This window comes from Apteryx rowi, unplaced genomic scaffold (genome assembly GCF_003343035.1).
Source record: "Apteryx rowi isolate R43461 unplaced genomic scaffold, aptRow1 scaffold_15, whole genome shotgun sequence".
Classification (NCBI taxonomy): Eukaryota; Metazoa; Chordata; class Aves; order Apterygiformes; family Apterygidae; genus Apteryx; species Apteryx rowi.
In genome coordinates, this window is record NW_020447752.1 from 4,197,909 (window position 1) to 4,222,670 (window position 24,762).

General features: G+C 38.6%; 1 protein-coding gene across 1 annotated transcript in view; it reads left to right on the forward strand.

Moving 5' to 3' along the window:
• ADGRD1 (adhesion G protein-coupled receptor D1) overlaps positions 1–24,762 on the forward strand; it is a 168,062-nt gene that overhangs the window by 122,803 nt on the left and 20,497 nt on the right. The window contains exons 22-24 of the mRNA XM_026058791.1: positions 6,426–6,492; positions 7,517–7,583; positions 15,469–15,560. Of these exons, the coding sequence (XP_025914576.1) occupies positions 6,426–6,492; positions 7,517–7,583; positions 15,469–15,560 (226 nt within the window). The remainder of the gene's footprint in view (positions 1–6,425; positions 6,493–7,516; positions 7,584–15,468; positions 15,561–24,762) is intronic.

The following is a 24,762-nucleotide window of genomic DNA, read 5'->3' on the forward strand; positions in this document are numbered from 1 at the left end:
TTTGCTTTTGAGTCTGAATTTGCAGATGCGATAGAGACTCTCAGGATAGAAGCTCTGAGAGACTAGTTTGTTGGAATGGAATAATGCATTAAGCTACTGGCCCTAAAACGTCAGTCATAGTGTCCTTTTAATGTACTTATTTAATGATTTTTCATTCCTGCTACCTTCTTTAGTTCTTAAAACTTATGATCAGCCATTTTTATGTTGCCATTTTATCTATTAGAACAGTTAATGTCTAATGGTGGATTGCCATAATCATACTGGATTTAAGTAAAATTCTGTACTGCTTATGGCAAATATGTTAACCTTGCTAATTTTAATGCAACCTAAGGTTAGTAAAGTGCTATTCTTTCCTAAACCATCCAAGGAAATGGAAGGATTAATACAAAGTAAAGGACAGTGTTGACTAATGACAGCTAAGCAATTTTCTATATAACTTTATGTCAATATTCTCTTTATTTATTTCACTTAAAAAACTTACGGAATGTGTCCTTATCCTGATTGGTTTAATGTTTTTTTTTTTCTTAAGGAATGGCCAGTTTGCATGCCAATAGTATTCACCTTAAAGCTTCCAGGTGCTAAAAGCATTTGAAAGCTGTTTTCCTGCACTTTCAGTGCAGTAGATTTGTGTAAACTATTTTTGGCAAAATCAATTAAGTTTTCTTTTTATAAAACCACTACTTAAAACAGCTAAAGAGGAGTATGTTAATCCTTTTAATGCATACAGGCCCAAGAATAAGAGAATCTAGATTCGGTACTAAAGGTAGAAAAACCTGCTGGTTTTAGAGAAGTTTCTTGTGATCTTTTTTTAATCTAAAGCTCATGAAATACAAATCCAAGTGGACCAAATCAATAAAATATAGTACCAGGGATCTATTTCTCCTTCAGAAATACTATGTAAAAAAACACAACAATTAACTAACTAGCTGGCATTTATTTCACTAGGGCATTTGCTTATAGCAGATGCTTTGATTAACTTAATTTGCAATTAGTCATTAATCATCTTGTGTAAATAAATTCATGATTTATATGTATCACAGTGTACCTTCTCCCTTCTTTTCCTGGCACTTTGTGTAAGGCTTATTTGTTGTAAAATGGCAGTGATCTGCATTGCGATTTAGAAGACACAAGGACGAGTGTGAAATCTGAATGCGAGACCACTAGTACTAAATGTTGCATTTGGCCTCGGTCTGCTGCGATATGATTGCTGTCACTCAGGGGGCAGCAATTAGCACGCTGAGTGCACAATCTATTGCTGCAGAGCCCAGTGGGACGCAGTGGGATTGCTAAAGAGGGTTTTCAAAGGTATTTTGAGTAAAGCTCTGGAGGACAATCCCTTAGGACCAGCAGTAGGTATTGTGATCAAAATAGATTTTCATCACAAAATAAGGAGGCACCAACAGTAGAATTTTCTATATTCAGTTCTTTTAGCAGTGTTCTTGGCAAGGATTGCATGAGAAACCTGTTGCCAAGCTCTGTTTCTTAAGTATAACACTGGGACTGTGGGAGACATCATTCACATAACAGTAATACATTTCTCTGTGAAAACCTTTCAAAAGCCCTTTTTTGACAAATATTTTAATTTTTGAAAGCAAGTTTCAATTATTATTCCTACAGTGACTTGGGAAAACGTTTTCTAAAATCCAGCAAATCTATCATGTTGCTGGGAAAATAGTTTGTATTGCTTTTCTCTTTTTTTTTTTCCTGTACAGCTCAGAGTATCTGCATTTGAGTTAAATGTTGAATTTCCTTAATCATATTTGAAATTATGTCTTTGCTGAAAGTGTGTCTAAGTATCATTGAAATGATTTAACTAGGCAACTGCACTCCAAAGTGTTTCTCTCTTGATAAATATCTGCGTAACCTTCACTCAGCCAGCAGTATCACAATTCACTGTCTGGTCTGTAACTCTGATACTCCTGGAGTTGGTAATGGATGTTGCTGAATAACGACTTTTTTTTAGAGACAAAAGCCACACTGCGTTCACTACTTTAGTAGGTGCTTAGAACTGCCAAGGCCTGAGGAATGCTTAAAAGGATGCCTAGATTTGTCAGGTCCCAACTTTTTCTATCATTAGCATATTGGCATTGAATATGAATTGAAATGTTTCAATAGAAATGTTTAATTAGAGATCAAGAGTCAGTACTGCCTTCAGCAGCAGTGTGCGCTCATTCTCTAACGTGTCGAATTTGGGCTGTTGTGTCACAATCAAGATGAAAATACAATAGAGAAAAGTCATATGTAATCCCCTAAAATTCCCACATCTTGATAAAGTTTGGCAAGTCTGGGGAAAGAGGCTAAAAAGGCTTTGTCCCAAAAATGATTTTGTCTGGCAGTTAGAAGGAAAGTTAGTGCTGAGTGCAGCTGTCAAAAGAAATACAAGTATTCTTGTGCTATCCTGAGACAATGATAGACACACAGCTTCCAATGTCTAATAGAAATGGCCAGTTTTTTACAGTTTGGCTTGGCTAATTATTATACTGACCAAAAATGATAGAAAGCATTTGAAGACAAGGATGTCTCATCTCATGTTAGTCAAAGCAGGTAGCTCATTTCTTCATTCTTCACTTTTTTTTGAAATGTGAATACATTCAACTTCTGCAAACTCATAGTTCCTGGAATAATGACAAACCCCAGCCTTGAATTTAAAAACCCAGACACATCATTCTTATTTAAGCAATGTACATGCATAAAAGTTTGCAGAATCTGTGTTAATGACAAGGTGAAACTTGAGGAAAGATTTGGCAGTAGAGGGGAACAAGGAACTCTAGAGAGAGTTCACTGATCTCCTAACATATACTGAGAGTTCTGAGAGATGCTRCTCCAGTAAAATGAATTCAACAGTAATCAAAGAGGCAGGTTACCAAATGTGCAGAGCTGATTGAAGTTCCTGTGTATTATCTTTAGTCCCAAGGGTGCTAAAATTACCTCAAAGCCTGCAGTTGTCAGTAATGCAAAAGAAGAGCAACTTGAGGAAGAGGATAATATCCTACCTTTACAACTACCTTGAGATTGATTGGGAAAAAAAAATACTTTGTTGTCTTGGTGATTTAGCATAACACACACAGATTAATGTATCAAAATTTTTCCCACCTACCCATTTGTAGGATGCTGGTGATATAGTTTGTGATACTGGAGATTTTTCTGTAGCATTTTGGCGTTAGCCTGTTTTCCTGTTTCAGACAATTTCCTTTCCTTTAGATATATATGCTTAGAATAGAGATTTCCTTCTGAGCTGTCAAAGATCTAAACTACCTTACTTGCTGTTGCTTAATATAGTCCCAGACTTCTCCATGGATATGATATAAACCAGTAAAAAAAAGAAAATCATATGAAATTAACTTCTACAAAAGAAATGAGAGAATATACTTTTCCCCATCAAGTCAAATAGGCAGTTTCAGGTTTTGGAAAGAAAAATACTTTCATTTGTGTCTAATGCTTCACTTTTCTCTATAAATGACATATTTAGCCTTTTAGAATTAATGTCTTAAAATTGCTTGCTTCAAATTGTCTGCTATAGAGCTTCTACAGCCTTTCAGTTTCTTACTATATATAGAAGACATAGAAGCTTTAAAAATACACCATATAGGTTTACAGGTATTTTTCATTTTATTTATCATTAGTGCCTGAGAAATTTAAAGCAAATGGATTAGATGATATGAAGTTTAATGCTGAAGAAGAGGACAGCTACTGATAATCTGTCTGACAYTCATTTTACTCTCTGCCCTAGCGCCTGTGTTCGGGCTCCTGTCTGAGCAAGGATTGCGCTATGGGGCTTCTTGTGCCCCAGTATTCAGAGCTGATGCCTACTCTGCAGGCTGTATTTTGATGCGGGATTCTGGAAGTAGCTTTAGACTAGCTGGCTGGGGGACCAGAGGAACTCTAGCTGCAGCAGCACAGAGCTCGCTGTGGGATGATTTACCCTATTCGAATGTGATGCTCCATTGCTCAGGTACTACAGGGACACAGATGTCACCCATGCCATAGCTCAGCTGCCAGAATGCTGTACAAGAACATTTTCATCTGATGCTGTGCTCTGGAAAGTACAGTCTGTTGCACCATAAATTTGGTGATTCGGGGTAGAGTTGGTGAGCATATTTGTAACATCTGCTAACTGAGAAAACATTCAGACACAGTAAAAAACCATAATCGTATTTCTTTCATGGATGAAAAACAGTGCCAGCACAACATTAAGATTACCTATTATGGATGTAGACTAAACTTTACAGCTCTTATGCAATTATTACTGACAAAGGATTAAGCAAGCACATTTATGTTTGTGTATAATATATTATCCATATAAACTTTTTAGTCCAGATCAAATCTTATGATGCCCTGAGGCTAAATATGTTTTTTCAACCTTTATGAAATTTATTGAATGATTGTTCCTTAGAGGAAAAACACTCCTTTTTCATTGTAACAAAACCTCGTTGTTGCTTCCATTACCATCTACCTTTTAATATCCTGTTAATGCAAAGTAAAGACAACACTGCACCGTAGGCTGCAGACCATTTTACTTTCTCTGACTTAACAGCTCTTTTTATACAGATGACTGCACTACGTTTCATCTGCATAAGTTTTATTATCTTCCCAAGGAACTCTCTATTTAATTTTCTTCTTCACTGCTGTTTAAAATTGATAAAGAGTCATGCTAAATCCTTTGCATATCCAGCATTTGATTTTGGGGAAGAAAAGAAAGGCAGATGAGAAGTATGAGAGAGAGTTACGTGCAGGTATTTTTGCTTCTGCGACAAAGTCATCTAGGAAGAGCTTGTTTGCTGCGGGAAGGGAACTTGCATCAGAAGACAAACAGTACCAATCAGCAAAGTTAGGTCTCCTCATTAACTGGAGATCTGGTTGGAAATCTGCAGACATCCCTGAATGACTTTTAGTCTAGTTAGTTCACATATTCATGGCAGCGCGAGTTTCAGCAGATGCGCTTATGTCTGTGCTTAATTGCTCTGTTGAATATGATTATTCTTTGTTCACATGTGTATAGGATTGTCCTTTCTTAATACATGTATGTGATAGTAAACTAAAATGTTGCCTTTGCTTAAGTCTTACACAAATAAAACTTCTAAGGCTTATTTATGCTGATTTAGACAAGTATGGGAGAGCAGAGTCAAGTTCATAGGATGTTAAACTCCAAACTGCTGAATGAAATTCAAAATCTAAGACCTAAACAATACCTGCATGTGCTGCTTTTTAACTATTGAGTATCTTTCTCATTTATAAATACAAGCTGTTTCTAGTCACAATCATAAAAGAATCAAAATACTTCTTCCCAAAACTGTAGTTCTGCAATTACAGCAGAATTTTACAGAATTTTCTGAGGATGATGCTGGCAAGAGTCAGCAGAAATTGTCAGAGGATTTTGTAAAAACCTCATGCAAAAAACAGTAGAATTTAGAAGAAAATTGGTACTTTACTTTAAGCTATCATATATAATACTCGGTCTGGGACCTGGTTATTAAATTCTGTAAGATGATAAGAGCCCCCAAACTTCAGATTTGATTAAATCATACAGGGATTAACAGACAATCATTTAATATTTAAAGAGATGAGGTTTTACTATGTTCAGAACTACTGGCAAGAAAAACCCTTTCCAGCTCCTGGCTTGGAAAGCTGTGCTGAAGTGGCACAACAGGATATCGCAGTGCTACGGGCCAGAGACGTGCAGCTGCCACTGGCAGCAGAACCGTAACGTCTGACTCCGCGTAATTCCTACGTAATCCCGTAAAAATTCCTACGTAATCCCGTAAAGCCTTCTTGCACCTCCAGGTTGCAGCCCCGTGGAACTCTCAAAGCCCATCCGGAAATGAGGTCTACTTTAAATGCAGAAATCCTGCAGGGCTATTATATATTTATATTAAAATAAATCTTGTTTGGGCATCTAAGTGGGATCTTAATTTGCTTCTGTCTATTCATAACTGTCTTTCACTACCACTTGCAATGCTCTAGACAAGTAAGTGTCACCATTTCTGACTTCTTGCCTGCTAGTCATGTACTCATGTGAGAAACTCAGCTCTGTTTCCTAGATTGTTTTTTAGTTCATGAACTAGGTGCACTTGCTTGAGGAGAGTGGTTAAATTAAATGAGCCTGATATTGTGCCACAGAATATCACTTTTTGAAAAGCAAGAGATAAAAACTCTATTAAAAAAAAAGGGTTAAAAAACCCCAGATTCTTGATGAAATTAGGACTAATTCAGTTTAATTGTTAAATTATTGCTTTATTGAAAAGTCATTTTGTTGTTTGCAGTTAATTGATTAAAATGTTATATTACACAGAAGGACTCTGAGTTAGACTTAATTCTAAAATAACTCAGCTGTTCTGTTGTCCAAGTGCAATTTAGCTGAACTTGCATGGTTTACTGGAAGGTGCACTTTTGTTACTAATATTGCCACCAACTTTGATTTTTTGCAGGCTGCCCACTGGTGATCTGCATAATTTCTGCAGCATCAGCCATAGACAGCTATGGAGAAAGTAACAAGTGAGTATGAAAACGTCTTCACTCCAGTTACAATAAGAATGAAAAATGTGGTGGTCAGGATAACTCTTGCAGATCTTTTAACAGGGCCACAGTTCAGCACCATCTTGCTGACGAGTAGGGAGACAGGCTGCATAAAACAGAAGCACTGTGCATATATTGTAGGCATATTCTTATATCTAGAAGCCTCAGGTTTGGTTTTTACTGCTGAGGCTACACCTGTATTTATACGCTATAAGCTCCTGAGATGTTTTGTCTATTTTTCCCTTTTGCTGCAGAGGCATAAGGGCACCTACAGTGGCCACCAATGTGAGTGCTCTGCTTACCCCACATGCAGAGTAAAGTGGAGGCTGGACCATAGCTAATGAGATGAGAATAATCTTTGATTAAAGATATTTATTCTTTTAAAAAGAACTTCACTGAAACATCTGAAGATTTAGAATTGGTATTGTTAAAAAATTTGAACAGAGTTCCAGTCTAAATGGGAAAAAAACTCCTAAATTTATTTGAGATTACTGTAGTATTCAATCCTACCACAGTTTAAGCAAAAGATTTGGAACAACGGTTGTTTTTTCTGTGTGGTAAACTAGCTTTTATAGTCACTGATGTAAGAAAGAAGTGTGAAGTTTACATCATGTTTCCCAGCTAGGCAAGGAAGAAAAGTCTTAAATTTTTCTCTTGCTACAATGACAGTGCTCAAATGAAGGCCCACTATACAGTACAGAGGAACAATAAATAACAAATAATACATTTCCTTTCTTCCTCTCTTTCCATCCTTAATGCCATGCCAGGGCATGCCGGGGCAGACAGCTGCGCTGGCTCTCTGCAAGGTACAAAGCAGAGATCCTGCCTCCGAGTCCTTGAGGRTGCGGGGAAAGAGGAAGTCCTTGCTGATGCTCTATCAAGTCTCTTGCTTTTAAAATTCATCAGTCTTTTTGCACTCTCTTTTACTCTCTTTTTTTAGTTAAGAACATTACTAATTAAATGACTATGTTTGATCTAAAATCATTCTGCTTTTTCTCTGCAGCTGCTGGCTTTCACTAGAGAATGGAGCAATCTGGGCTTTTGTGGCACCAGCATTGTTTGTAATTCTGGTAGGTAAACCTACTGCTGCTGCTGTTTTCTTATCGCCCATCTGTGTCAACCACACAACAGAACTTACTTGAAGGTCTCATGTCAATTTTTGTGCCAGGCCATTGAAATTGCTTGAACTACAGAGATGAATGGTTCAGAATTATTTTGTTTATGTTCCAGTTTTAGTGTTTCATGTGATTGTGTATTTGTCTGTGCATATTAATTCTCACACTATTCATTTCACTAGTCCAAGACAAAAGTACAACCTAAAATTCTGGGACAATCCTTTTCTGAAACAAGCCTATTGGGATCATTAATAACTACGCAGAACTGACTAATCTTGGGGGTTTTACTGGTTCTGAGAAGGAGCCCCGACAAGAACCAGTTCTGTGGTTTGTGTTTTATATAGGCCATTAAAAGTTGAAAGGCTAATTCCATCCCACTGGTATTTGAAGCTTTAACTTTTAGAGAGCTAACTTTCCTAAATGAAAACTGGGTGCCCTCAATCAAGCTGACAGTCAGCAGAATTTGCCAGCAGACAGCAGGAATGGGTTAGAGTAGCTGCACGAGTCCCACCCCTCGGGTGAGCTCCAGGGAAGGCAGCAGGCTGCCTGCACATCTTCCTTCCTTCCCTGGCACTGTGCCATGGCGAGGAGCTCCTGCTCTTCCGCCACCTTGCAATTTAATAGCAGCTACTGCGGTGTGACGAGCTGGTGGAGGCAGGGCTGCTGAGGGTTCAGGTGGCTGCCTCGGACACTTGGGTCAGTTAATCTTTCCAGAGGCGGATGTGAGTTCAYGACTCAGATACTGATACATGAATGTCCTACAGCAGTTTAATTATGCCCACACATTAAATTACAGTGAATTGTTGCTTAATTGCTTTGATTACTTAAGGAGTCAGGGTTGTTTGCAGGGATTAAGTGGAGATTATTCCTCTACAGCACTATCTCCAATACTCTAATTGATCAGGTTATATATGATTTCTGCTGTGGGCTGTAATGTCAGAGAAACAGACCCRTTGATTAGTGAAATCATACTTCCTTTAAAGCTTTACTTAGATTTGAAAGACATGAGCCCAAATCTAGACCAAAGTCTGTGCCTACTGTGCCAGTTACGGAGGTGCAGCTCAAAATGATAGCCTGACTATTCGCTTGGAGGAGCATCAGAAGGAAGCCAATGACTCTACCTTTTACTTCCCCGAGAAAGCCAGAGACATCCCCAGCGTTCTCCACACAGAGGAACCCCTCAGATCCTGCTCAAAAGGACTGTCTCCACAAGCTGCAGAAAGGAAGGAGAGCTCTACATATAGCCAGTGCCACTAGGCCATCAGTGTTTACTACAGTATATTTCCATAACTGTTTGGCGAGTAGCAGATGGCTGCTTGGCTGACCTATGGTCACAGGCAATTTTCAGCTGCAGCTCAGTGGACACCCTAACATTGGCCTCGGAGATAGCTAAATCAGCACTGCTCATAGGCAGCCCAGCCCAGCATCCCTTCCACTCAGGCTACAAGTGCTGAAACAGTAGGCTATGCAAACATTAAAAAAAAAAAAAAAAAAGGTATATTGATGTGGCAGAAATTGCTTCATGCTAGCATTTCATCAAATGATTAACAGCAGCACTGGAAAATCCCTGTGCAGTTAGGGTAGAATTTCTTTTACCTAGGTGAAAGAGTATATGTATAAATAAGAAATGTTGATCACTGGGTTAGAATTGACTAAACAGCTCTGGACTGTACTCCAGCAAGCTTAATTTCTTGCCTGTTTCTACCTTTGACTTTCTGTATGTAATTCTATATTCAAAGATATGTAGGTATTGAAGACTGGAGAACATTTAAAATAACGTAATATTCAAACATCTTATCACATCAGCACTTGCTTTCTGGCCATTGTTTAGCCACAACGGAGGAAATGAGATGCAACCAGTAAAATCAAATCTTTCCCAGCTCCTGTCCAAAGATGGTTTTAATCAAAACATGCCAGAGAGTAAAGCACTTACTTGCCTGAGTGAGCACAGACTTCAACAGTTTGCATGCATAGCTGCTTGCCATAAAAGTAAGGGTTTAACTGTCTGGCTATCACTTATGATATATAATATCTGTACAGCTGAAGTTATATTCTTGTAGGGATACAAATATTTTGAGAAAGAGAAAGAATGAGCGCACAAGCTTCATCCACGTAGAACAATTTGTTAAATAGTCTAAACTCAGCTCTGCCCAAAATAGCAGCAAGCTGGTTGACAAATTATCCTCTCTGGGCATTGAATATGCTGGCTGAAAAATGTGTTAGTGCCTATAGGGAAATAACAAGGCTAAACACTATTTTGTGTGTGCATGTGTGCCTGAGTTCTCTAACTAGCAAATTAGCCACTAGTTGCATGAACTAGTGTTCTGCTCTGAAAATACGTCCTAAAAAGCAGTTTTTGACTACTTTAATCCATAATTTCTCCCTGCCAAGAAAAAGGATTATGCTGGGAAGAAAACAGGGGGATTGCTCTTTTCAACTCCCACTCCCCAGAGCCGAGGCAGACACGTTCTCCTTTCGTCCTTCCACAGCCYCACAGTCAATATAGACATCATGGAGCCTTGAACACGATGATGTGGTAGGAGTGTGACTGGGAAAAAAATACACATACTTTTCTAGGGAGTAATTCACAGAACATCCCAGYCCTATATGGATTCCCACATCCAAAGAGCACTTTTCATGGGGTTTGAGTCAAGAGGCATGAGGAAAGAAATAGTTCCCTTTACATGTAGGTATTTTGGCTTCTAGTTGCTCCTTAAAGTTTAAAGATCACTTCCTCCCCACCCCGCCCCCCCCCAAAAAGACCAACACCCTCTTAAGGCGACTTTGCAAGAAAATTTTTGCAATTAACAAGAAACAAAATTAACCTCAGTTGAAATTGGTCTGGGAAAATATGTCTTCAAAGGAAAAACTTAAACAAAGCACCTGAATTTTTGGAACAGGGTAGTAAAAACCTTCTGGCAGAAGGCTTTGTTTGTTATCAACCATCTGCTACCTTGGTGTGTTTCCATAGATATGGCAAAATTAAGGAAATTCTCCTGAAAGTATCTGTGTCTATGGAGCAGTGGGTATGCTAGAGATCGTGAACCAGTCAAGTGTGGGGGTGAAAATACTGGGCTGTAGTGGCAAGTTCTTTCTATTGTTTTCCCCATAAATAGTTATTTTCCTGGTGTTTTTTACAAGTATTTCCACTGAACAGCAATTTTGTGGAGCTGAATGATTTTCTTAGCATATTGCTAACACCATTCAATGCTGTGGGGTCATCAGCTTTGTAATCAGTATCTTCATATGATACTCCTGGGAGCTTGGGTCCCAGGTGGAGATTGCCATCACAGTCTGCAGCTGATATATTAAGCACACAGGAAAAGATGCTCTCCCCTTATACCTGCTAATCATACATGATTTAGTAAGTTCTATTGGCTTCATGGTAATTATTCATATCTTTATGAGTAGCAGTGTAGAATTAGGCTCATTTTCCTGTGTTGAATAGCAGCTTACTCTGCAAGTAGGTCCACTAATTTTAAAGTGACAATTTGTGTCCCTTATTAGGCATCACTCATCACGAGAACAGGTGACTTAATTGGACTCATGATGTTCAAAGGCCCTGAAACAGTAGGATTCTTCAAAGTTGTTGAAACTGAGTACATACTTAAGTGCTGTGGTGGATTAGAGCATAAATTAACAGATCACAGGAGCGAAGCTTCTCATTTTTTCTTATTAGCACTCAGTTATAAGTGCTTTTACTATTTTAAAATTAATTTTTTTCTTACTTAACTCACAGGAGAGCATGCAACATATTTTAGAACAAGGGAACAGACTGTAAGAAATTAAAAATGAAAGCTATTAGTGCTAGGAAAAAGGAGAAATCAGGGATTTGTTTCACCTTCTATTTAGTATTTTTCTTGTGCATTTCCTTTCCAGTCTTAATGGTTTACTCTGATATTCAGCTCTGACTGGTGTAACACCACATGTGTTAATACTAAGTCATGTACCCACAAATCCAAAATAACATAATTTAGTCTGTTCTTTCTGTAGTTGGTCTGGTTTAGCTAAGAGTGGAATCAGGCTTTCTAAAATAATTTCCACAGTTTTGAACATCAATCTAACTTAATTGATTAGCTCTGTATGGAAATGTATAATACCCAGTAATGATTACTGATGTGACCTAGCAATGGGCTGCAACTGCAGTAACTTGCAGTGTTAGTGTGCTACTAATGATGTTGTGATAAGAATCAAATTAACTGACATCAGAGAGTATGTTACAGCTCGGACTGGAAGAGTCTGTTATAACTCTCTGTATCATTGCCTGAAACTGAAGTGGAGCCTAAAATAGTTTGTGGTTTTAAGGAAATCTGGTCAATTGATTTAATTAAGGGAATATGCTTTATCTATTTTTTTAGTTCCTCTGTGCTGCCAAGCCTTTTCCTGGCTAGGACACAACACACCAGATCAGAGGGTTTTACTCATGGGATTTCTGCACTGCACTAAAGAAGCAATAAAAATCTCATGAGACCTAGAGGAAATCTGGATGAAACCCCTGCAAAGAAACCTAAGTGAAGGAAAGAATTTGTCTCACTGTAGTTCTATCCYAGCTTTGTAAAACTCTGTGAAACAGCAAAGCAGCCCTTTGAAAAGCTAGCCACCTTGACATGGAGTTAAAGCTGCTTTTCTGCTTCTCTGTCTTGTGTGACAAAACTTCCACTGACTCGATTGCTGCATTCGTTCTGCTCTTGCAGTTAGACCTTCACAACATCCTGCTGGGATTGTTGGCAAAGGGCTGCAGCATTAAGTGCTACAACTGCAGATAGTTCTTGTAGGTCAGACCATGTTCTCCTTTTCATGTCTCTTCCTGTAAGTAGGATTGCATGATTAAGCAAACAGGGTTTGGCTCGTGCACTTTTTGTTTTTCTGTGTCCAAAAAGCTGGTCTGAAGGAATGTTGATGAGAAAAGATAATATTGAAAGAGATCTTTTTTTACCCATTAAACTCTAGTCCTGATCTGACAATTTTTAGGCAGGTGAAACTGTCGCTAGTATGAGCCAGAGCTCACTGAGTCGCTGGGATCTTTCCATGGGCTCTGGTGGGCTTTGGATGAAGCCTGCAATAATGAGAACTGGCGGCTCCTGTGGATTGCACGAAGAGTGGCGAGTGCCTGGGGCTGGACCAGCTCCTTGAAAGGAGCCCTGTGCATTAGGACACAGGCGCTATTGTTCTTAGCTGTGTTTTTTAAAAAGCAGAATGTGGTCAGTGCCTGCAAGCAAATAAATTCTAAGTTTGTGTGTAATTTCGAGGCAAAATAACTGCAACTGCCAGGCAATCTGGCCTTCCAGAAAAGTAAGAAATAGGAGCTATACACAGTTCCCTTATCTAAATGTTTATCCTCCTAGATTGAATGTTGTGATATAGGTTAAAATACAAACGAGTGTTTCATCAACTAAGCATTCCCCTGTTCAAATCATTGGCACAGTATTTATGCCAGATGCCAAAAAAAATCATTAAAGGAACAATTCAGTGGCTGTATTTTGGTTTCCCATTATAATGACAGTGGAAATACCTCCATGCTTCGCTTACTGAAACACTAACAAAGGAAGACATCCATAGCTAATCTGTTTATTTAGGCTGGATGAGATTACTCTAATTTCTAAAAATACTTAAACAAAAATTTTCAAGTGGTTCAGGAAATTTAAACATAGAACTTACTTGGGGACTTGAGTGTAATGGTTCGTTGCTAATTTTACAAGTACCTTGTTTTTTATTTGCAGTGAGATCACAGTGTTTCCTTCTCATCTGATAAACATGTTACTGATGCTTCCCGAAAGGGGTGTATTCACACTGACTGAACAAGAGGAGGATCTCAAAGTATTTATAAACCTCCATTTTAGACAATCCAAAATATCAAATAAATTAATTTCCAGTTTCATTTCTCATATATATAATCATGAAATTGAAATTCAACTAGAAATGCTGAACAGTTTGTGTTTTGGAAAACCACCTAGTTTCTGTCTCCTTTGCGACTAGCTTGCTTGTGTTGTTTTGCTGACTAGATCCTAGCGTTCATGTCCAGTTTGAGTGGGAATCTGCAAGATTCTGAATATTCCTTTATTGGTACTTATCAACCATAACTTTTATTGACATTGGTAAGACATTCTTTTGCTTGCCTACAGTGGAAATTTTCTGTGAGTATTTTTAGAATACATTATTTATACATAATCTGCATATTTTAAAAATGCTATACAGAAAGCAAAATCTAGTAGTGTCTGAAGAGTTAAGAATGGAAGAACTGTTAGTGAGACATCCACAAGGAAATGTCAGAAGGGGAGACTAGTATTTTGGATAAAAACTAAATGAGGTTGCTGAAAGATTATACATAGGGAAGGAAACGAGGGCTACAGAGAGGCCTTTCCTGTGAAATTCCCCTGGAAAGCTGGAGTAGTGAGGATGGTTGTTGGTGGACATGCAGCAGAAATGACTGGAGAGTTTGGAGGAGGAGGAGAAGAGAGGAAGAAAACAGGAAGTGTAACTTATCTTCACTGTTTGCTGCTTCAATCAACCTACATATTTAGCATACAAATGAGTTGCTCAAAAATGCCCATTACTGCCTCTCAGAAGTCAGAAAACGTATTTTCAGAATATGATTTGGTGGGAACAGGAAAAATGACCCCAGTGCCTCTGAACACTGAAACTGTTACTCACTTTTGTAAAGGTGATTGAACAGTGAGTTCACTTGTAATTAAAAGGCTGTCAGCTCCCCCGAGGAATGCTCTGGATGGGCTGTAAAGTCTTGGCAGAAATGATTTCTCGCAGCTCTGCTCATACCTTACACTAGGTGATGATCTGCCCTTATGTAGCTAAAATTAAGAGTGGACAGATGATTTGAAAAATACCAAGGATAATTATCATCATCAAACGTAAACATTTTTTAATTCACCTCCTCATCCCCCAACATTAGAATGTTTATGTCAAAATAGATTATGGTTATTGAGTTTTAACTGAATAATAGTACCATTCTGAATTTTTCTCTTTCTTTTTGTTCTCTAGTTAAAGACAGGTTTGTTCTTTTCTTGTTCTTAACCTCATGCTAAATATTCTGCTTTGTAGCTGATATGTAACTTTGGACAGGAAGGGGGAAATATGTCTTTCACCTTCACATTCTCTCCCTCTCTCTTTTCTTTTTTCTTTAAACCCAAGGTCTTTTCACAACAGGACTGTGTTTGCCACATCTCCTTTAAATGGTAAAGATTCCTTTCTTTCTTCACTTGTGACTCCAGAGCAAACTTTCTTTTGTTGCATCTTTTTAGCGTTAGTCTTTTCAAGATTTCCTAGATCTCTGGTGGGAATTCTTTTCATTTTATGGATGTTTCTGCTGGGCCTGACATCAAAAAGAGTATGGCTTTTGAAGAACAGAGTTTAAGCTTAACATGTTTTCCTTATTGCTAGTTTAAAATGTACCTCATGCTTAAATTGCAAGCAGACTTTGGGAAGGAACCAGAATTATACACCATAAAGTCTAGTGAGAAAGGTGCTTTCTGAAGTATGTGCATGTACAAGCACAAAGGGACACCCCCACCCCCCCATGCGCCCTGTTCATTGAAGTTCTTGTCTAATTTGCCAGTTGGTGGTAGATTATTAGGGTATTTATTTGTAGACTAGGGAGCCTGAGCACTTAATTGCTGCAAGAACTATCCAGTGTAGGGGAGAGGGAAATCCAGTGACAGTAAGGTCAAACAACAGCCCAAAATTAGAAACCTCTTTCACCAAATAAATACAACAGGCAAAGTTCTTAGTTCCTGTTCTATTTGTACAATACACTCTTAGGGCACTCTGCATCTCTCACTCGTGTGGTACTTATTTTCCTGACCAAGTCTTTTTCCTCCTTCTTCAGGTCAATATTGGTATTCTTATTGCTGTGACAAGAGTTATCTCAAGAATCAGTGCAGACAACTATAAGGTCCACGGAGATGCCAATGCATTCAAGTAAGTTTTTCTCATTCAAATTGTACTATAACAAGTTAATAATCTCAAGCTAACAATGTCATATCATAAAGGTAGGTATCATGGACTTATCCCAAAACTTATCACATATCATTCCTCTTTAGAAAAAAACAAATAATGTCACAGGTAGCATATTATTCTCTTGAATGCAGCCAATGAACCTGTATTTTATGAAAGCTGAATGCTGCACAAGATGAAGCCTGTCGTTCAGCACAAGCTAAGGTGTTTTCCTGCTTATTAGAGGCTCCAGTTTTCACTGATTCACAATTTCCCTTTTTAATAATGGAGAGGTTCCTCTTCCTACTATATTCAAAGATAAATCCTGCAATGTATCATCAGTCTGTACAAGGGTATTACAACAATTCCACTCCTTCAGAGGGTAAACCTTGTTTCTAGCCCCCAAGTCAGCATAATATTTAGGCATATACTTATCTTTAAGACCCTCTTGATACTGCAAAGCATACAGACTTATGCTGGATTTAAATGTGAGTTTAAATCCAAGTATTTCTTTATATTATAGTTCTTTGAGCCTCTTGGGATGGTGGCGTCTCTGAGAGTGTATCATGTTTAAATACTATGCCAGAGAGGTGAGAGGGAAATGTACAGTAGGCACGTAGCTGTAGCTGAACACACAAGGACAAATTCTGATTTCTAAAATCCATAGCATTGTATATGTGTAACTAAGAGAATAATATACTGAGTTTACAGTAAGATGCTGAATATTGCATTTTGTATCTTGTTTCTTCTAAAGGTGCTTTAATCCAAATACAAAAAGGACACTGTATATAACTCAAGGAATATATAACTTAGAATAAAAATGTGATGATGGTTTGTGTTTTATATTTCTGAGTCACAGGCTATTGTGTGATAAGGATCTGGTGTCACTGTCCTGAAATGGTGACATAAAGAATCATTTTTATGCTTAAATTACTTATGTAATTAAGTTTTCAATATTGGTGATGCTTTTCTAACTGAAGTTAGTTTAGTTATTGTGTATTTATTCAGCAGGAAAAGAAAACCAGTAAATAAGTTTACACAAAAATCTATAAGATAATTACTTTGTAGTGAAATGAAAACATTGGGAATTAAAGTGGCTGTTGATTCAGGTTTGGCTGAGTCCCTGTGACCTTCAGAAATACAGAGGAAATATAGAACCTTAGGAGGCAAATAACTGTGTATTGTCAATGCCAATTTGTATATTCTATTAGAGTTATGAAAACAAAGGAACAACCTCCATAAATAGAAGAGGAGCTACACAGATAACTCTATGTACTTAGACATTTCATTACTTGTATTCTAAAGAAGACTTGATTCAATATACACTGTACCCTGCATACTGATATATAGGTATATGTATTAATAGGACACCTTGTGTCCTATGTATTAATAAAGCTATATAGGTGTATATATAGTAAGAAAATTTATGAATAGTTGATGTAGGAATAGGAAGTAATGCATTTTATCAGGAGTAAATGTTCTTGGTCTAAATAATATCAGCTCTAGATCTGGAGTGGTGGAGCCACATCACAAGATGATCCTTGTTCCAAGTATTTTTTTTTTAATTCAGTTTTAGGAAACAAAACAACAAAAGCAAGGTAGTGGAGAAAAGTAATAAGTAGTGGGAAGATACATCTGAAAGCATTTAATCATGAAAGCATTGGTTAAGCAGAAATATGCTGTGGTAGGACAGCTTTACTTATAGAATTAAATTAATTCAATTAAACATAATTAAAGGTAAACAGAAGATAAACAATAGCTCTTTTTTGTGGATGTTATTACAGAAATGTGTCCTCAGAAGAAATTTGAAATGAGGAGGGGATAAATAGCTGTCCAAATCAGATCTTAGAAAGCATTTATACCCTGATTCAACATAGCACTGAAGCATGATAAATTAGTTTCATCTACAGAGGATGTCACAGAGAAAGTAACTGGCATTACTGTTGGAAAAAAGAGAAAAATAAGGCTTTTGTAAAACTGGATTTCTTTTTTTTGTCATCAGTATTGCTTATGCAGTTGAGAAGTTTATATGTCTAGTATAAACTGGTATATCATTCTGTCTGTAGTACAGTTTTCCAAAAAAAGACAAGAAAGAAGCAAAAGAGGGTTCTGTTCTGACAGCTATATGGGAAATGTTACTCACAGTAAAACATAAATGCCTTCAGCCACTAAAGAATCCGAGACGTTGATTAGAGCTTGTTAATGTGTGAGAGTGGATGAGCAAAGCAAAAGCAAACGGTGACACAGGGCACACACAAATCRCGCAAATGCTATAAGTAAGTTCTGCAGTTTCCGTCAAGTCACTCTCAGCAAGGACTACACAGCAATTTTTGGATCAACAAGTTCAGTTTGGCTGGGGGAGAAATCACTGAAGACTGCAAAATGCTTTGTGTAGTATGAGCCCTAAATAAAGGGCCTGTCAGGCATCCGTCTAGGTAGCGCAGTTCGTTTGACATTAGCTATGGGGGAAATTGGAATATGTTAGAAAGAATTTATCAAACACTTTCTGGAAACACCTCTAAATTAAAATGGCACAACATGATTTTGGTGAGCCAGGAAAGCACTTTGTCAATACTCTGCAGGTTTTTTGCTGCAGTAAAGTGGCACATAGGGCAGAAGGGGGGTTTTTTTAGGCCTGTATATTCATGGTTTCAGAAAGCAAAAGACTATAAAGAAAATGAAAGCCACAAGGCAAGGAGCTAGGGAGGGGAAGCCTGCTCAATCCAATAATCTTGAGAGGGGGAAAAAAAAAAAAAAAGGAATTTCAGTGCTGTATTTTCAAGCTGGGATGAAATTTAAGTGGCAAGCACAATGAGAAACACTAAGTTGTTGTCTGGAACAATTTGGATGATAGTACTTGAACAGCAGGGTTCCTAAGTTTRCAAGTGTAATGAAAGGCATAGCAAAGCTGACTGGAGATTGACAGAAGTGCCCGCGGAAGAAGTATCGCGGAACCGGCACTGCCGGCTCGCTTCTCCTTGCTAACTCAGGCCACTGCTTGTGTGTGCGTTTAGGGCCCCGAGCAGAGGCCGCCAGGCCTGCCGCTGTCTCCGAGATCCAGGACGAACAGCACTTGTAGATGCTCGAGTCCGAAAATCTGAGCCTGCGGTTTTTACCGAACGGGCTCCTCCTCAGCCTCCATCACCCCTCGCCGGGCTGTGCTGCCGGAGGGGAAGCCTAATCTCGGGGAGAAGGGCTGACCTGCCCGGGCTGCCGCAAGGCCGGCACCTCCGGCTCTGCCGGTCCCGCGCCGCCGGAGAAAGGCCGGCTTCTGCCGCGCGATTTCCCTCGTCTGGTTTAGGCGCTCGCCTGAAAAGTGCTGGTTTCTCCCCGGTGACTACGAGGAAGCCCCGACTGCCCAGCTGGTACCGAGCGATCCGCTCGGCTCCGGTCTGAAGCCGGGGGGAGATGGATAAGTCCCGCTCTGAGGCCGTGCGGGGTCGTGCCCGTGGCTGAGCAGAGATTAGCCCAGGAAATTGTCGCAAAAAGATGCAGTTCGGAGCCATGACGATACCAGCTAGAAAAGATATTTACTGTTAGAGGAGTGCTAGGCCTGCAGTGTATTTAGTTTCCCTAAAGATTAAGTTCCTTGGCAACGCAAGTGGATAATACCAACGCGGACTTGTTTCTCTTGGCAACAGACAGCAATAAACTGATGTAATTATTTACAGTAATTGTTCCTCATTTTCCATATGGCAACAGGTCCTCTCGGCATGCTGACTCAGACGGGACTACAAAATATGTAGGAGAATAAGCCCGGGCTTAGCTCTGAGTGCAGCTTCCAGGGAGGCCTGGAAGTGGCCAGGAAGATTTTCGAACGCTTCCTGGAAGTAAAATACCTCAGAAAAGGCTTTATGTAGAAGTCATAAATTTGTTTCAAGCTGAGTTTTCTCAACACCATTTTACTTTATTGTATTTTTATATTATTTTTCAATTATTTCGTTTGTTTCACAAAAGCTTGAACTTCATGTTTAAAAGCAAAATTAGCAAAGGAAGTTTTTTTAAAAAATCATTTTTTTAAATCATAAAATTAATTCATTCAAATTCTACCCAATTCCCATCCCCCCCAGAATGAAGTGCAGTACATTATGGGCTGATTGACCTTTTCAGGTTCAGATGTTGCTTGTCACAGTGAAGCTATCAGACAGCATCTTGCTGATCATTTTATTCTCATTTTAGAGATGTAGGTGTGGGCCTTTTTTTTCTGGAACTAAATAATGATGCACCCCAAATAAAATATTGGATAAACTGAAGAAGAAGCATAGAGGAGTAAAGCTTATATGGATATGATACATGAACTACAGAAAAAAAAAAATAGTTTAAGGTCCAACCAATTATTTATTCAAATTAATTTCAAATTAATTCAAATTAATTAGTATATGATCAGAGATATTAATTAATGAATAACAGACTCCTGTGACAGTCTGGATACTAAAACATTTGGTAGATGAAAGTTTTTTGTGTGTGTGAAAATGGTTGCTTTTTGGCATTTGAAACTTCAGTTCTTTAAGAACAGTTTATTGCTAGGAACTGAGCAAGGAATTATTAACAGCTCCCATTTATTATTTGAATTTATTTGAGGACACATGTTTTTGTTTTGTATTCTGAGGCATATCGAAAGCAAATATATAGCATATGAGCTGTGTCAGTTGTGATTGATTATATTTGAACACTTTATTAGATGAGAAGTTACTGACTCTCAGCAAAGTAATTTTGTATATTAATTCAGATGGTCATTTCTGAGGATGTTTTGCATCCAGAAAACAGCTTTTCCACCAAAAAAAAGCTTGTTTGAATGCTTTTTCTTTATAGAATGCTGAAGCAAATACCTTGAAACATTTAAATGTATATATACGCATTTGTTTACATTATCCATCCTTCTTGACTGGGCCCTCAATTAGGGGGATAATTAATCATATGTTTGTGTTTAAGCATATGAGTAGTCTCTTTCTGAGCTTAATGCAATTAAAGCAGATTAGTTTAATGGAATTGCTCAGGTGCTCAAAGAGGCACGTGATTACATTTCTGAGTTATGGACCATTTGAAATCTGTTTCTTACTTATTCCTGCTGCACGTAAATTCTTAATTCCTCTCTTATGCACTTGTGCTTACTTGGAAAGAGTTAGATAGCTGGTACTGTGAGAAAGGATGTCTAGTGTGACCGCGTGCTACCAGCGTGCACATTTCATTACACAAAAAGGGAACTCTTTCCCGGTTAAGTCTGTCATAGGTAGTTGTTTGATCACATGASTTACATGGCTCCTGGATTACTAGGGTTAAAGTCTAATACAATTTTCATAGACCTTAGTCTTGCACTGAGACTAATAGRAATTGTAACAGAGGAAGAAATGCAAAGCACATCTCTCTATCTCTGTTCCAGTAATGGTTTTAGTCTAGAAACAAAGGTACCATGCTTGGCAATAGCACTGTGCTTCCACAGCTTATTCACTTTTGAATCATATTTGTCCAGAAAAGACAAAGTTTCATTAACTTAAATCTCGATTAAATTGCCAAGTTCAGCTCTTATTGAATGCTTTCTCACTGCTTGTTCTGAAATGGCCCAATGAGTTGGAAAAATCTGTATCATCATTTTTATAAAGTGTACACTTCAGAAGGTGGCGAACCAGAAGTGATAGCTATCATAACTGTCCATGGAGAAAGCAATTACAACATAATTAGAAATATTTCTTAGCTTTTTACCCCATTCTTTGTTTCATTTTACTCATTTCCTTCGTCCCTCAAAGCTCAATCTTCACTCAGTAAAATAATGAAACTGTCTCTTAGTTCTCTACTGAGGGAAAGGAATAACATTTTTTCTGTTAAGTTAAATTAATGACTGAAAAGTGGAATGAAAGGCAGCAGCTTCAGTGCATGGGAGCAAAACAGGGTTTCAAGAAAAGCTCAATGGGGCAACCAAGTAATGTAAGCTGTTGTATTAGCTCTTTCCACATTTTTGAATACAGGATAAACCACTTTGGATGAAGCTGAAGTGATAACAGGGTGGATAGGTTTAATGTGAAGCCATTCCTTGTTTTGGTTATTTGGGGAAGAAAAAAAAAAAGCTGTACAGAAAGATTTTCCTTCTGACAGATACAGCTAAGAGCGTGCTCTCCTCCTACAGCTCATGATGCTGCAAACATCTGCACGGTTTAACCGTGTAATTGGCCATTCCAAACCACTTTACAAAACCATCCATTATATCCCTGCAGCACGCCAAACGCACTATAGCAAATTGCTCATCCATTTAATCAATGATCCATTCCATGTCATGACTCCATATTGGTATTTTACGTTGTTTATAAACATAGCGTCTGCCTTTCAGCCCAGTCACCTTTTGTCTCAGATTAAGTTAATGCATACCACACCTCCAGAACAGTGCTGCTAGCTTTGGTGCTTTTATCATCAGCCATTACTCTGCAAGATACTGCGCATTTGTTGCACTTTGTTCCTGTGATTCAGTGCCTGTTTCATGCCTTTTGGAACACCAAGACATCTCTTCCTAAGGATTATTTCCAGCTGTTCATTTTCATAGAATCTATTCATCAATCACAGCATTGGCTTGAAGCAGGCTCTAGAAATAGTTCTTCTACCAAAGGAGATACTACTACCTCACTCCATAACTAAATTCCAGCTTTTTATGATAGCATTATAAAATTTCTTTTTTTTCTTTTTTTTTTCCTTTCTTTTTTTCCCTCCCCTCCAACCAGTGTGAGGACAATCTGCAGCCAAACTTTTCTGAAAGTTCATGGGGATTCAAGATCCATAGCACTAGCAAATACATTCTGTGCCTTGCTGGGTGACAGATGCTATAGCTGCAACCCTTAGAGACACTTAAATGTTCCGAGTACTGCTTTTTGGTGTTCTGTGGAGAAAGAAAAGATCTTTTCACATTTGCTGAAGGAGAGCCTTCCATTAGAAAGAGCAGCCTGTCAAGTCATAGCTGCTTTCAGCAATTCTTTTTCCTGACAAATTCTAATTGTGTGTAAAGAATCATGTTCCTTGGACATGGCTTCAAATAGCATGAGCTATGTACCTCATGGAAACCCTTGGAAGGAAGAGAGTGCCTGGCAATAGAGGAAATAATTAAAATGAAAATATTAAGCAATGACAATTAGTGAGCTGAAGTGCTACTGCAAATGATAATGTCTTAAATCTAATTAAATTTTTGGCTCATTGAAAATGACAAATACAAATGTAGTTGGGTATCTCCTTATTAGACTCAGGGTTTTAGACTAAAAATACATGGGTTTGAACATAGGCAGTAGGTGTATTAATGAGGAGTGCTAATCTTTTAGGAACCATAATGATAGCAATGGTAGTGCTTTCTTTACTGCAGAAGCTAACAGACTGGGAGGAAGGCTCCAGTCCACACTGTAATAGTGCCAGGCACATTTTGGGCACTGCCCTGCGACTGCATGGACCTGGCCTCAGCACCCTCTCGGGCAGCAATAGTGATCACTCTTCTAGGCTGGCCACATCCATATTTTAGATGCTTTGATTATTCAGTATAATCCTTACATAATGCACTCTACTGAATTTTTTGTGTGCTCTTGTCCTTAGCTAGGCCAGGGTTCCCCTCACTCTCCCTCCCTGAGCACTATGTTCCAGATGTCTCCAGGCTTCCTCCAGTAAAAGCTCAAAAGTCTAAGCAACAAAATAAGATTGAACTGCTGGGGGTGGGGGGTGAGAGGCTGTAGCGTAGAGGAAGGGTGATAACAGCTTCCAAGTATGTAAAACATTGCTCCAGGGAGAAGACTACTTTCTGTGACCACTGGAAAAGGAACAAATAGTAATAGGCTTAAACTGCTGGAAAACGCATGGGAAGAGGGTAGGAAAACAATGGAGTTGATCACCTGGGGAGCTGCTCAGTTTGTCACTGAATGGCTTCCAGAAGTGGTTGGACAAACATCTGTCAGGACTAACTTCTGATGTCAGGCATGACAACTGATCCTGTCTTGTGGCAGASGGCTGGACAAGATGACATTATGAGTCCCTTCCAGAGCTTACTTTTTCTTAGCTCCCTTCTGAGCCGTCATCTTTTATAGAAATTGGTTTCCATCCATTGTCTCTCCTTACACAGGATTTACTGCTCAAGGGTGGCCAAAGCCTGTTGCTTGTGGGCTTCAAAAGACCAAGGAACTCTGATACTCATGTTTAGTCCTTTCTCTGTTAAGAAAGACACAACCTTAACAGTGATTAAAAAAAAAAGGGTATGACCTCCTGACAGCTTAGCTAGCCTGCAGACTGCTGATGGCCCTATCTCTGAGCCACCAGCCTCAGAGGAGAATGACAGCAATAGGCTTCACTGTATGAGGCTGGGATTTCTGAAGTGCCCACCTTGTAACAGAAACTAAGCAAGCACCAGATGGCTAATTCTAGTAGACCTCTTTGAAAAGGCTACCTTCAATGCTTTAAAGTGTTTTTGGGTTAAGGTAGGGGGTGGGGGGAGTTGCCTGTGCACATCGATTCAAAAAGGTTTTGGTTCAGGCATTCTGAGTCTAAATTCTGTATGGCTGCTACATGTGACATGGCAACAGCAACGAAAGATAAATAGCTACCTCAGCTCTATCCTGCATCACGTGGTTTGAGACATTATAAAAAAAATCCCCACTATAATACAGTGGGTGTCATTCATTTTCAAGACAGCTAGTATGTATTTCTTTTTGATGTTTGCAATTTTAATACCTTCAACAACTCATTCATTAGATCTAAATGATTAAAGTAAAATGCGTATTTGAGGCTAAGCAAATATATTTTATATAAAAATATATTTTATATAACAGGGTCCACAACACACACCCATACTATACCAGCAAGACTTGATATTTAAGAGATGCTGGATTGTCTCAATACAAATTATAATGCTTTTCATTAAAGATGCTTAGGACATGTCTGTTTTTATATCTGAATGTCACAATAGAATGAGGTTTATTAAAATTTGGTTAATTAAATCCCTATGATGAAACCTTGCTATGAGCACAAAACTGGTGCAAGGCAGCTGCTATGGGAATTGATCTGGCAGGGACAAGCTGAGCTTATGAAAATCTTGAAGAAGTTAGCAGAAGTCAGGTGGGATATGCAGGATTGCTCTTAGTGTGCTGAATGCGACAACAGCATCAGTAATGGAAGGATAGGAGAGAAGGTGTCCTACCAAGCCACCGTTCAGCTATTTCTTACCTTCAGTAAC